This window comes from Coccinella septempunctata, chromosome 2 (assembly GCF_907165205.1).
Source record: "Coccinella septempunctata chromosome 2, icCocSept1.1, whole genome shotgun sequence".
In the NCBI taxonomy this organism is placed as follows: domain Eukaryota; kingdom Metazoa; phylum Arthropoda; class Insecta; order Coleoptera; family Coccinellidae; genus Coccinella; species Coccinella septempunctata.
Genome location: NC_058190.1, coordinates 36575856 through 36590905, shown reverse-complemented (window position 1 = coordinate 36590905; position 15050 = coordinate 36575856). Strand labels below are relative to the sequence as shown.

The 15050-nt window shown below is 35.2% G+C and overlaps 1 protein-coding gene across 2 annotated transcripts; it reads left to right on the top strand.

Annotated features, from left to right (window-relative positions):
- The first annotated feature begins 1206 nt into the window (after positions 1 to 1206).
- Positions 1207 to 13768, top strand: LOC123307340 (homeobox protein engrailed-2a-like). 2 transcript variants are annotated; one of them, XM_044889602.1, is made up of 2 exons: positions 1207 to 2211; positions 13249 to 13768. In XM_044889602.1, the coding sequence occupies exons 1-2, from the start codon at positions 1527 to 1529 to the stop codon at positions 13569 to 13571; spliced, it is 1008 nt and encodes a 335-aa protein (XP_044745537.1). In that variant the 5' UTR covers positions 1207 to 1526; the 3' UTR covers positions 13572 to 13768. The 2 variants fall into 2 exon arrangements, with proteins under 2 accessions (XP_044745537.1, XP_044745536.1); XM_044889601.1 differs by having other exon boundaries at positions 1207 to 2220.
- Positions 13769 to 15050: the final 1282 nt, after the last annotated feature.

Below are 15050 nucleotides of genomic sequence, written 5' to 3'. Positions count from 1 at the left end.
AATAATTAAAAATGAAAACGCCTTAACAGGGAGGCAATGAATATAATATTAAGAATTCATTCAGATGCGTACCACCCGCTTACCTAAATGAATATCAATCAGTGTCACAATCTGAATTGAACTAACTAATCTGCCATCCTCAGGAAAACTAAATGAAAAACGTTCCACCGAAGAAGAGTAGATGCTGACCATGGTTACGGTCTCATTTGGCATCAAACTGGATCTCATTTCATACTGGTTGACCCTCGAGTACTACTCCATAATACTCAGAAGCGACTGCCATTATTTAAGTAGGATCCATCAATTTCAAAAATTTTCTATCTCTAAGGAGCTGTGTAGCTCTGATGAGGTCAAATGAGACCGAAACCATAACCAGTATCTGCTCTTCTTCGATAGAACGTTCTCCATGTAGTTGTCCTGACGATGGCAAATAAGCTAGTTCAATTATTTCTTATATTTAGGTATATAGAAAAACCTTCGCCACATTCGTTGTTGTAGTGACTGACTCATTGACTGATTCCTGACTCACGAGATAAGCAGTCCGAAAGAGAACTGGAAAGACAGAATATCAACCTTCAAAATTCCAAAGCCTACTTGACGACTAATTTTTTTGAACGCACCACACTTTTTATGGAATTAGTCAAATGTCGGCCTATAATAAAAAAATCTGTGTCCAGTTGAAACTCAAGTAGAGCTCTGTTGCGGTCAAGGCCACCGAAAACAAATTATACTCCGTCCTGAAAAAATTCACAACCATCAGACCCAGCCAAGTCCTGATTGACACCACACCATCTACGATTCAATATGGTGAACCGCATGAAATATGTCAATTAGCCCGAGCACAGATTGATAAAACTATTATCTAACCCAACCACTTATTAATTCATGCCACTTGTGCATCATATACTATTACAAGCTCCAACTTGCAGACTCCACCCACTGCCTCACAAACAAACATTCTTACATCTCAATTCTGACGTTTCGCCTCCCCACCCAACCAACAACCAGAAAGTTGGAATCTTGACCACGCCCACCCGACCATTACACGCTGGATTGAGTGAAATGTTTGAGACACTGCTCAAAAACGACGAGAGAGACAGAGAGAGGTATATGAAGAGATTAATCAATATTTACTGAGGGAAGAGGGTCCGGGATGCCGGAATAGGCATCTCGGGGCATTGTATACCTGAGTCTGATCGGGTTTGTACGGGTTTGAAGAGAAGGTTCAAAGAAATTTGGTGGGCATCCGAGACGGTGTATTTCGAAGGACCACGCGTGGTTATTGTGCGTATTAGAAGGAGGACGGAGAAATTGGGTTGTGTGGATTAGAGAAGGACGGCGGAGGGTATTGACGTCGTAAGAGAGATGAGCGCATGACTTGTGGGCGGGGTCATGTTTAGAGTGGAGTAATAAAGATGACTATTTTGAAATCTCACTCAGTTTGACAGGATACTTTTACAAGTGAGCATTTGTCGAAGTGGTCCAGTGAGTACTCAACCTGTTCTGTGAACTCGTGCAAATTGGAGATGGCGTTCGAAGATAGGTTCAGCCCCAACACTGCTACAAGTCCAGGCAGCGATAGTTCAAGGATGAACTACCCGAATTCTCCTGAATCCTCCAGGACCCAACCTTACACTTGCCTGACCATCCCTCAGACGCAAGATAGGGAAATGTACACAACATCCAGCTCGAATTCCCCCACGTCTTTCTGTGCTAAGACTGAGGAGAAAAATTTCATAAGAATTACATCCTTCGCTCTTCCCAGTCCCAAGGATAACGGTGCTAGAAGCGACAACGACTCGCCTATATCCTACAGGAACTCTCCCTCACCAAGCTGCAGCATCACCTCTTCCGGGACCAGATCACCGCCTCCAAGCAATAACGAGCCAACCATACAGACCCTCAAGTATTCCATCTTCAACATCTTGCAGCCCGATTTTGGCAGGAACGCTGTGCAAAAAACGAGGTCTCATGGCAGGATAAGTTTCAAACCGTACGAAACCAAATCGAGTGAAGAAGTTCCGAAGGCTGCCCCTCTGGGCAGTTTGTGCCAGACTGTTTCGCAAATCGGAAGTGCTAAAAGGACTGTTGAACCCGTGAAACCAGCTCTGGGCCTGGCAGTCGAGGGCGAGAAGAAAGAAGAAAATTCCGTTCCTACAGTGTGGCCGGCTTGGGTTTATTGTACGAGATATTCGGACAGACCGAGCTCAGGTAAGAGATGTTAGTTCGATCATTTTATTTCTATGCATGAAACAATTATTTTGTCGTGAATGGACTAATTTTTTTCTTCGAAGTATGAGACTTAAAAATTGTTCATTTTCTGATTTTGGCGTGTATAACGTGATGACCAACACCACTGGGTAATTGTCCCATGTAAAATACCTTACTCTTGTATAGTTCTCGTTGAAAATCCCAGAAATTTCTCAACTCTCATCTCATGCAATATTTAGACCTTCGGTAGATCGATAATTTTCGGAATAGGTATTCAACGGAAAAATTTCAGGTGAATTTGTTCTCTCTTCAGATTTCCTACGATTTACCTACTATATTTACTATATTACGTTTTCTTGCGATTTTTTTTCACATTTTTTAGATGTAGATGTAGATGTAGATGTAGATATACAGGGTGAGTCTTTGACTCATACGAATGATTCAACAGTAGAATCTTGGGGCCAAAAAGGAACCCTTTTTTCTTATATCATTTTCTTCGATTCGGCCCTGATAAAAAGATAAATCCCTTTTAAGTTTTCATGATGAGCTGTGCCACACCTGGAAAAACAAAATTACCTTCAGAATAACTAGCTAGATTTGTGAAACTACAGATCTGTGGATCTTTTAAACAGAGTTGTGCCAAATTACTCAATTTTTCAAATTTAACTGATAGTTTTGAATTTTTGAACATCAAATCACTCGAAAACGGCGCATTATACGAGAAAATATGACGAATACTTTTATTTTACAGAACGTTCACATATTCATTAGATAGCATCCAACTTATTTCCAAGAGTTGGGTTCTTTGAATTTTTTGTATTTTTTGGTATGTAATGATCAAAATGAGAAAACTGGAAGATGTGGATAATATCTAGTGTTCGAGAAAATTAAATAAAATAAATAAATAGTCATAATGAGAAAACTGGAAGGCTTGTGCGCTAAAGAGATTCATCAAATAAATAAAAATCTATTTTCTCAAATTTATTTCATTCGATAAAACTGTTTGTGAAATAGAACTAAAAATAACCTTTTTTTATAGTTTCCATCAGCCTGATCTCTTTCCTATTTCCATAACAGTAACTAATCCAGTTTGCCACCACTCATATTATCTCTGGGTATTGATCTGTTCATTTAATTTCGTTTGAAAGTCACATGATTCAAACATAACCCTCGGTACCTAATGTGTTATGTTTTAAGGTGATTCTATGGTTCTTTCATAAAGTTCCATGCAGCCAAGGTACCCAATTGGGTGTACAATCTTACACAGCTATTTTTTATCTAATCAATGAAAAACTATACTTATTCCGAAAATCATTTCCTTAAGTGAAATCGTTTGTGAACTTTAAATGAGGATTGAATTTTTTTATGGATTTTCATCAATATGTATCTTTTCAACCGCGTTAAATTGGAAAAAATGCTAGGAAAATGGTAAATAACGAGAGAAAAAACTGTTTCTTTTAACCTCAGGAATCTTCTTTTCATATATATGACATTGACTCACCCTGTATATATAGACATTTATAAGTCTTGTTTTTACTGAATATCAAATTGAATTTTTTGTCAAAAGTGTGTTGGAAATATTTGCTACCAGTTGAACACCATTATCTATTATGAATTTAGTTACAGTCGAATTGGTTTGAAAATATTAAAATTCCTTTACTCTTTTTTAATATTATACAGGGTGAGTCTTTGACTCGTACAAATATTTTAACAGTATATTATTGAGGTCAAAAGAAACACTTTTTCCCTATAATATTTATAGATATAGATATATAGCCACTTGAAGTTTTCATAATGAAGTGTGCCACCCCTGGAAAAACAAAATTACCTTCAGAATATCTATCTAAATCTGTGACACTACACATCTGAGGATCTTTTAAACAGAGTTGTATTCAGTACCCAATTTATCAAATTTCACAGATACCCACTTTTAAATTTTTGAATATCAAATTAGGTACTCAAAAACTGCTCATTAAACGAGAAAATAAGAGGAATATTTTCTTTTAAAAAATGTTCAAATATTCATTAGATAGTGTCCAATTTAGTTTGAAGAGTTGGGTTCTTTGAATTTTTGTTATTTTTATGGTACGTAATGGTCATAATGAGAGAACTGGAAGGCGTGGGTGATATCCTTTGTTCGAAAAAGATTTATAAATTCAATGAAAAACTATATTCCGAAGTTCATTTCATTCGATAAAACCGTTTGTGAGATAAAATTGAAAACTAAAAATTTCAACAAATAAATGAAAATTTATATTCCGAAATTCATTTTATTCGATGAAACCGTTTGTTAGAGAAAACTAAAAATAACATTTTTCATGGTTTTTGAACAGCCTGTATCTTTTAAACCGTGCCGATTCGGAGAAAATGGTTAGGGAAAAAAGTGTTTCTTTTGACCTCAAGAATCTACTGTTAAAATATTTGTACGAGTCATATTTTGTGATGAATCAAACCTTGCAGAAAGTTGCAGAAAGATTGAATTGCATTGAATCGACAATTAGGTGGTTCGAACCAGCAACCCAATAAAAAAATAAAATGATACCCACCATACGGCATTAATTACCAGACCAGTTCCTCGATTTCGTATTCAGGAATCCCTGCATCGCCTCTAAAACATCAGAAACCTACGAACGGGTGGCATTATTTAGACTTGAAACAAAGAAAAGGGACAAACAAAAAAGTGATCCGTCCCTTATCAGATCTTCCTACCGCCCTAAAATATACAGAAGCACCAGTCGATTATCTACGGAGCTGTCAAAGGGAACAATGCTGCGATCCGATGATTGATACAGGGTGTTGAGTTGAATGATATCGACGTTTGCAATGATGACGATTGAACATGTCGAGGATGATACCGGATTGATGATCACATGACTTATGTTGATTATAAGGACATAAGATTAGATTTTGATATTTTGAAAACAATGGGTTATTAGGCTAGGCTAGGACCTTCGGGGGTTGAATAGGTTAGTTCTAGAAAAAAATAACATTCGAATTAGGTAGAAATCGTTAAGATTTAATTTTATAATATACACTATGTAGAGGCGTATGTGAAATCCAAGCAATTTTTCAAGAGCAATGATTAGATCACATCAAATAGCATGTAAGCAGCATCAAATAAGATGTAACATAATAAGATATGGGAAATAATAAATCCAATCAATTTTAATACAATACAATACAATACAATCGTTGATACAATAAAATAAAAATGAGAACTTGGGATGACCTAATCAAAAATTACACCTTCGACTTCGACATTTCAATAATAATAACTGGAAATTACATATAGAAATGAAAAAAGTTTTTCTTTTGACCTCAAGAATCTCCTGTTAAAATATATGTATAAGTTGAAGACCCATCTTGTTTATCCATGTTTACATTCATATTTATCGATCATTTGAAATCTGGCCTACTAATTATTCTTGTTCAGATCAGTTTTACCAAAAAAGGTTTTTTTTAATTGTTTTCAAAAAAATGCCTTAAATATTTAAACAGTAGATTCTTGAGGTCGAAAGAAAAACTTTTTTCCTATACCATTTTTTCCGATTCCGTCTTGATGAAAAGATATCCATTTTAAGCTTTTCATAATGAGCTGTGCCACCCCTTGAAGAACAAAATTACTTTCTTACGGCGCATTAAATGAGAAAATATGAGGAATCTTTTATTTTAAAAAACGTAAAAATATTCATTAGATAGCGTTCAACTTAGTTTCAAGAGTTGGGTTCTTTGATTTTTTGGTACTTATTTTATGGTACGTAATAGCTATAATAAGAAAAGTGGAAGAGGTGGATGATATCTTGTGTTCGAAAAAGATTAATCAAATAAATGAAAAACTATATTCCGAAATTCATTTCATTCGATAAAACTCTTTGTGAGATACGTAAATAATCCCCACACGTAGAACTAAAAATAACATTTTTTTATGTTTTTTCAACAGCCTGTATCCGAGCCGATTCGGAAAAAATGCTAAAAGAAAAAAGTGTTTCTTTCGACCTCAAGAATCTACTGTTACAATAGGGAATACTCCTTCTGACGAAAATGATGTATTCTTTATAAAATGTCTTTGAAACGTCACACTTTGAAATAACTCTTTCAACCGTTTCCCAAAAAAATTATATTAAGCACTTAAAAATGAACAATAAAAATGGGTATTTAAAGTTTGAAGCGTTTTGTGAGAATTGCACAAGCTGGCAACATCGACTGAAATATGCCTTGATAATAAAGGACAACAAATACATTATCTTGATGAGATAGGCAAAGATGGCTGTCTATGAAGTCTGCGACGAACGAGGAAGGTCGTAAAATTTTATGGGATTTTTATGGCCGGTTGAAGTTGAAGCTCGCCAGTAAGTACGCGCCTGTAGATCAACAGCTGTTATTTCATAAACAAGCTGATCGTATATTGTTCTTTTCATTGTCTTGTATGCGCTGTTGCCAAATCGTAAACTCCGCACAAAGCGATTTAAATTTTAAAACCCCATATTTGAAGGATGATTTTGAATAGTTACCGCGGTGAATTTGAAAAAATCATGAATGAAACTCATAATTATTCAGTTTAAACTTGCATATGCAGTGATAACCCAAATCGAGGAGAATTCCCCATTGAGTATTTCCGAATTTTTAATTATGAGCTGAGATATGGGTTATTTCAGTCAGTTTTTTGTGGTGTTAGTCAATTTGTAGCCGTTTTGAGTCATATCAAACCCTCATACATTGTACCATTATTCATACACTTTTCTCGTCCATTTTTGTTCTACCTTAACAATCTCATATATCTCAGATAAATCAAGTTTACTTTAGCACGAACTTTTATTAGTTATTTTGAAGCCATGCAAGAACAATTAAAGATCGTATCATAATTAATGGATTTATGTCTTGTCCATAGAAACGAAATTGAAATTACATCTTCATTTATCTTCAATGTACGAGTACCTACAATTTTTTTTCAAGTTATGCATAGAATTAGGCTTATTATCTGAGAGATGTGTCCCTTTTTGAAATAAAAAATTGACCGTTGGTTGTCCTCCTTATTTCTGGAAAATACTAGCGAATGGAAAACGCAAAGAACCCTCCATCGCGTAGTCCCAACAGCTATAGGGTCTCGCCTATCCCGGTCGGGACAGGAAGACCCGAGGGAACACCTCGTAGATCTTTCCCATTTCTATTCATTACCGTCTGTACGACACGGGTCGACATTTGTCCCTAATTAGAGCAATTGTGGCGCAGTTAGCGAAGATCCAGGGACATTAGGGACAATATTAACTCCCTTGAAATATGGGCCTGGCTAGAGGAAGGGTAACGTGGCCCTAAATGGGGCCATTTGAGGGCCCCGAGGCTCGTTATCGACGGCGCTGAGCACTGTTGGGCGTCCCCCTTAAACATGTCGCTAATAATGCATTTTTGTTTGTTGCATCCGCAGCATAATGTCCGTTTGTATGTTTGCGTGTCGGGAATTCGCCCATAAATCAGGGATGGTCCTGGAAGAATCGGGACTGGTGGGGATAACGATTTTTCGGCATGTGCTGGCCATTTGGCATGATTAGTTTTGTAATTACGGTTAGTTGTCCGTGAGGTATTCAACCAATTTCGTATCATTAAGCTACATTCATTGCTGGTGGTTCTTCATGGGGTGCTGATGCCATCACACAGCTTTGGCCTTAGTTTTTTCTGCTTCTGAGACTGTTGTTCCTTTTGGGATCAACAAATTGACTCACGTCAATAAAAACGATAGCCTGCTCAATGATTCTATGAGGATTGTTACTAGAACCATCGAATTTACACCTCTACATTGGTTACCCGTTCTTTCAAACCTCATATTCGCAGACAAGTGACAGTCTTAAAGTCTTGGAATAAATTCCATTCCTTCCCAAATTTATTCCCAATTTTATCATACACGATATATTTGAAGGAGAGGCTTTGTTTTCAACAGAAGATAGAACTGGTTAAAATGAAGCGTTTCACCAAAAATCACCAATACAAAACTCTCAGAATGACAAAGTTGAAAATGATTACCTACTGAAATAGATCCTAATACGACCCTATACCGTTTGTTAGCTGAATTAGCGCAAAGCAGTGGGAAAAAACTTATCTTCTGATTCAACCATGGGTTTCGTTTAGGATATTGGCTCGTTCGATATTTACGTGGTAATGAAAATGGAAACTTAGGATTGCCGAATTGTTCCCATTATTTTTTAGGAACTCATGCCTGTTTGCACCGTTTCGCTGGTAACCATGGTTAAACTAATCGATGTTTAATATTTAAACGTTGCTTAGCGGTTGACGGTTTGCACCGTGGATCATAATCGTTGTTTACTTTAATCATCGATAGGTTTGGTAACACCACTCACAGCATAAATAATTCAAAATTTCAGCCAAGCACATCATAGAAGATAAATTAAAAAGAAACAGAAGTCAAGGTTTTGTGACTAAACTTCTGTTGTCAAGGTGGGAAATTTGAACATTTTTTTTGAGTTTCGGTGTTGTGTTTTGAACTTGAAGTGCGAACAGGGGTAGCATCAACACATCCTATTACTCTAGGAAAAGAAGCCTTCTTGTGAAAGGACTGTTGCTTTTGCACTATATCCTCATCTTTGGTCATTTAATGAATTCGGAATATAATTTACCAATTGCTAATGAAACTGCAGCAAGAATTCTTGATCCGTTCGATACATCTACATTTATGAAATTATCAACAGAAACCAACTAACTGACCAGCACTAGCATAAAACCTCAATGTAGCTAGCAATTGATTTATTGGGTCAACACTATCATTCCTGAAATATGTATATTTGTATATAACTAATTATTAAATTCCAAATCATTCTCCATATATGGCAAAAAAAATAACACGGTTTCTTTCGTTAAACGAAATCTTCTGAAAAAAGTGAGGTCCATTCTTTCGAAATAATTTCTTCTACGGGGAAAATATCTGGGAAATCCGAATTCGATATTGCCAAGTGCATCAAGATCATCATCAAGTAATATCTCATCTTCCAAATCATCCATTATCAATTCGAATTTTATATCAACACAAATAGAAAACACAGTTGTAAATCGAATTTGAAGTATTACTTCAATCAACGTTTTAATCGAACATTAATCGAGCAAATTTCTGCGTTTAGTTTAAACAACGTTTAAGGGCCTTACAATCAACGTTAAGGAACGGTGCAACCCGTTTAAGGCCATTACACAATTTTATGAAATGTCTCATTTCGATATCAAATGATAGAGGAGAATTATGACACAAGTGTAAAAAATACATAGAATAATACTTCAAAATCTCACCACCAAAATTCGTCTGAATTATTCACGAATTTTCTCACAATGGGCATCACAATCTTCTTGTTCGAACATTCCAACAATTTTCGATTATTGGTTACGTCCATATTATAAACATTAAAATAATTTTCGCAGGAATTTGGACAAATTTTTATTCGTTATGGTGAAAGTCATTTGAATGTGTCTAAGGTGCATCCACCAAGAACAAAATGTTTTGATTTAGTTTTTAAGTTGTATATTACCATTGTTGTTTTTACCTTATTGTTTTTTACCCGAGATGTGATATTTTAACGAACTAATGTTTTATGGGAGAGTTGAATGTCATCTCCATGTCACTCATTGCGATTTGTGGAACGTACCGTGAGACGATTCTGTTTACCCATGTCGTGTTAACAACACATGAACCACTTGAAGATTGAATGAAATTTAATTCGAGATACGTATACAATTATTTTAATAAAATTGACGAAAAATATCTACGGTAGACGGCTAATTAGTGAAATGGTGCACATAAGGTCCAACAACACAGTAAACTATAGGGAAGACGTCCAACATCTCAGTTTGGTGTATGATAGTCTTATATTGGGCAATGCTGGGGTTCAGTGACTCAAAATGGTGATTCTTAATTATGGATACAACTGAGAGCTTTCGGAGCCTCGATGTTTGTGTTGTTTGTTCATTTTGGTATTTTATGGTGAAAGTCATTTGAATGTGTCTAAGGTGCATCCACCAAGAACAAAATGTTTTGATTTAGTTTTTAAGTTGTATATTACCATTGTTGTTTTTACCTTATTGTTTTTTACCCGAGATGTGATATTTTAACGAACTAATGTTTTATGGGAGAGTTGAATGTCATCTCCATGTCACTCATTGCGATTTGTGGAACGTACCGTGAGACGATTCTGTTTACCCATGTCGTGTTAACAACACATGAACCACTTGAAGATTGAATGAAATTTAATTCGAGATACGTATACAATTATTTTAATAAAATTGACGATATTCAATCCGATGAAATACGAGGTGAGTGATAGATCGTCTCTAGGTCGTTTTTATCTGTTTCTAGTTTTATTTTGACATTCCAGCCTTGAGAAAGAATCACAACCGATTCGAAACGTTGGCGATGTACTAAAAGGATAACGAATAAAAATTTGTCCAAATTCCTGCGAAAATTATTTTAATTCCAACAATTTTCGTAAAAATGGGATGAAATGGATAAACACCATAGCACTTCTTTAACATAACTAACAAAAGCACTTTCAAGAAACTGCCTCGATTTTCTACATTTTTTTTTTCACCCTAAATTGCACGATACAACAATAATTATGATTCTCTCAAAAGTGACCTGATGCATCTAAGCCGATGAACTTGGTACTGAACCATTCATTGTCCAGCATATGCTTATGTTTTGTTTCGTTTTTGCGATGCCGGTGTCACCTTCCACAGTCCAGTACTTGAAATTCAATGAAATTTTGTCGAACTTCTAGGGGTTGTATCTCAGCCATCTTGGATATTTTATATAGAAAATTCTTGGTTAAACGATTTATTTTGATGAGTTCTACCGAATGTCAAAAAAAGCCTCACCTTTGAAAACAGCCTGCATATACCAGATTCTATAGAAGTGCCAGATTGAAATCTCGTAAGACTTTATGGAATAATTATTTTCTTTATTCGAAAAATAGTCACAAAGAATTTTTGCAATCGAAATAGAATTCGTGTAATCTCATCAAGGATTTGGTGATATCTCTAAATTTTATCCTTGAATTTATGTTCCTTAGATTTGTTTCATTCTTCGATTACCTTCAAGAATGAAAGGATGTGTCTGTAATGAATGAAAGTTGTTCTTATCGATGTTTCAAATATCAATGGTAATGACCTCGACAACCGCATTGACTTCTGATTAAATTCTGAAATTAAATTCACATTATTTCTCCAGCCACTACCCTCTGCATCTATTTCTGAGCCACGATCAATCGTCAAAACTCGTTTCTGCCCGTAAACAACGCATCATCGAGGTTTTAAACTTAGCACCAATTAATTTGTCATCTCCGTTGAGTGGCGGTTGACATCCAAAGATGAATATCCTCAATCTGAGCATCTCCCAACACATGTTCCACTATTATCGTATCTTCAACGTCTCCGATTAAGTGTCTAGACTCTAGGTGATGAACATCGAGGGGAAATAAGGGGTGGTTTGTTTGTTTTTGCATGATGAATTTAACGTCTTTTCGTTAGTGTTTTGAGAGAGTATTGAGAGGTTACTGTGGTGAAAAATGCTCACTTTTCTTTACTTACTTTACCATGTTCAGCTATTATTCCATTACCGACTACATTTTGGCAAGTGAAAACACATTTGACAATGAGATGGCGCTGAAAACGTATTATCAATACAAAAAACTGTTTAATAACAGTTTTCTGATTTATAATTGAGGGGCGCGAAATTCGAATTCTATTCCTTGTATTGAATTTCAATATTGACCTTGTTGAGACCAGAAAACAAACATCCTGAGCGACAAAACAAAAGGATGTTTTTTTTGTGTAACCAGGATGTTAGTTTTCATCAGAACATTGTTTGGAATCGATTGGTATCAATGAAATACGCTGTTGGATGTGATAAATTTTTATTTGCAAACTATAAAAAATTTACGAAAATTTGAAATTATGGACAACGAATAGAGCTTTGACTAGGATACAAGAGTACATGGTTATCTGCTATAGGTACGTCAAAGGTGTTTTTTATGTGAAAACGTTTTGAATTAATAAACTGAGTTGAATTTGTACAGTTTATATCAGATTGATATGAACCAATATTAAATGTACCGTCATAGGATACACATTTCCGTTACTTACATATTACTTACAAAATTTTAAAAACCACAATTGAAAAAACCTCACAAGACCTGTATTCAAGCCCGTCAGTATAATTTCTTCATGCTTTTTTATGATTTCTTCATGGTATAGTCTTTTTATGACACAATATACAAATTGATTGACGAATGAACAAAACACTCACAGAAGGTTTCATAAAACTTTGACTTTCCAAACAACAATTTGACAGTCACCCCATTCCCAAATCGAAATCCATAAGAATTTTGCATTTCTGAATATATTGAAGGCAATTGAGAATCTTTGAATGGACGTATAAAAGTCATAATTTCCCCTAAATGAGCCATTCATGTGAGGGATGCTTCCTGCATACAACAATTTACGTAGATAAACAGTTCTCAATCGACTTGCAGTAAAATATTCATTGTACAAGGTGTAGTCATCAGTAGTGTTTGCAGGCCTTTACGCCATGAAAATTTTATCCACTTCGTAGCACTGAAAATAAAAATCACTGAATGACCGAGTCACATGTTACCAGTTTTAATACTTACATTCCCATTTTCCGTAGTGAAATTCGTTTTATTCGATCCACAGTTCTTCACCATACAATAATTTTCGAACGATATTCTTAGGTTTTCGCCAAGAAATTAGACAAAAATTTCAATAATCAGCAACTAGAACGGGCTTGAAAAACAAAAGGCGATATCAATCAAAACATTCAAAACCTGTTTGATCAAAATGGACATATAACTCTGACATCTCGCAAAATTTCAATATGTCCCTCGAATTAAAATTTTAACCAGTCTTAAAAACACATTTGAAACACAGATGGCGCTCACATCACTTTAGTCGCTTCGTTTCCTATCTTTCTACTTTATAATCTTAGCTTGCTATATTACAAACAATACTGATGAACCCTTTCTATTGCAGGTCCCAGATCACGCAGAGTCAAGAAAGCAGCCAAGAATTCCAACGAGGAAAAACGTCCAAGGACCGCCTTTTCCAGTGCCCAACTGCAAAGACTCAAACACGAATTCAACGAAAACAGATACCTCACCGAGCGTAGAAGACAGCAACTGAGCGCAGAGCTTGGTCTGAACGAAGCTCAGATTAAAATCTGGTTTCAGAATAAACGGGCGAAAATCAAGAAGTCTTCCTCTGAGAAGAACCCTCTCGCACTTCAGCTCATGGCTCAAGGTCTCTACAACCACTCCACGATACCCTGCGATGAAGATGAGATGCCCATGAGTTAGGCGGCCTGATTCTCGAGCTGTGTGGAAGTAGTTTTGCGAGCTAGGCTCTCAGAAATTTGGAATGTTGAAGTGATTATTATTTATTAAACTCATTGTTTTTCCCTACATATACAGTGAAAGATCTCAAAGTGTTGTTTATAAGAAATGTACAAATGTTATATACCTGTGAATAGTGTAAATAATAGCAGTTGATGAGCTTGTATATAGAAAAATGTAGATTATTTTATTTATTACTAATAATATCGTTTTGTGAATGTAATTTGTTCTTATAGCAATTATCTTCAAGCATGTGTTTTCAGATGTGTTTATGCATAGAGCGAATTACTTATGTCAAATTAGGTAAGAACGATTAGACTGAAATTTTATAGGCTTAAAAACATGTGCAATGTAAAGTAATTGAATGATTCGTGTAAACAATAAAAATAATGGAAAGAAACGGCTAATTGTTTCGATTTCCCCGAACTCAAAAAGTTTCTTCCTCATTCAATCATTCGATTTGAATCTGTAGACATAAATATTACGAGAAAAAATCAAATAAATATTACGAGAAAAAATCAAAATATGACAAATTTTTCCGCAGGAATATTCAGATTGGCGTAATCTCACAAATTTGTTGGACACTTTTTCGTTTCAAAAAAATATACAGGGAGATCCACTGAAAAAACTCCTTGGAAAGAGTTGTTGTTTGAAGAAGTGAATATTCATGGAAAGACAAATAACAAATCAAAAATAAATTGATAATAGGGAGATATCGATTGAAATTCCATCTGGGAAAACTCTGCATCTTCTGAAACTCTTTAGAAAGAGCCGTTGAACACGTTCAATTCCTACCCACAGATTGGGATACCTACCTATATCTTTGAGTTTAAAATTGTTGTACTGCGAAGGTTAATGTATATTTTCTATCAAAAATCTAGTTAACCTTGAAATGACCTTGAAATCAAACTCCAAGGTCGGATTAAATGTCTGCATTCGATGTCCTCCTGAAGCTATATAAGGAACTCTCATTAGAAAACATTTTTTCAGTTATTCAGAATTAATACACCAACAAGTAGAATGAGAGGATGCATACTTCCCTGTGGACAACCACAGGTTGCAATTTTTGTGCAATCAATCTGAAATTAAAAGGCTTAACTTGAAAGTTACCTTATAGGGTAAACATACCTAATGTTTTAATTCGTAAGGTGTTCACAAAGCAAACTTCATTTCATTATCTTCTTCTTACAAAAGGTGAATATATTTTAACAACTATGAAACTTCAAGTATAAATAGATGAACATACTTATAAAAACATAATTCAATTGAAATTGAAAATGATCTTAAAAAATTAAAAATTTTTGGAAACGCTTGAATTTTGCCACAATCAGAATAAAAGGAAATTTCGATGAAAAATATAATCACAAATCACCTAACATTAATTGAATCGTATCATGAGACGATTAGGAAAGAATTAATTTACTGGAGGCAAGTGAATTTTAT

What these genes read in the sequence shown, in the direction of transcription:
- LOC123307340 (XM_044889601.1), top strand. Translation starts at nt 1,527, where the DNA reads ATGGCGTTCGAAGATAGGTTCAGCCCCAACACTGCTACAAGTCCAGGC. An exon ending in ACCGAGCTCAGGTAAGAGAT is followed by an intron (nt 2,221 to 13,248) that starts GTTAGTTCGATC and finishes TTTCTATTGCAG; the next exon opens with GTCCCAGATCACGCAGAGTC.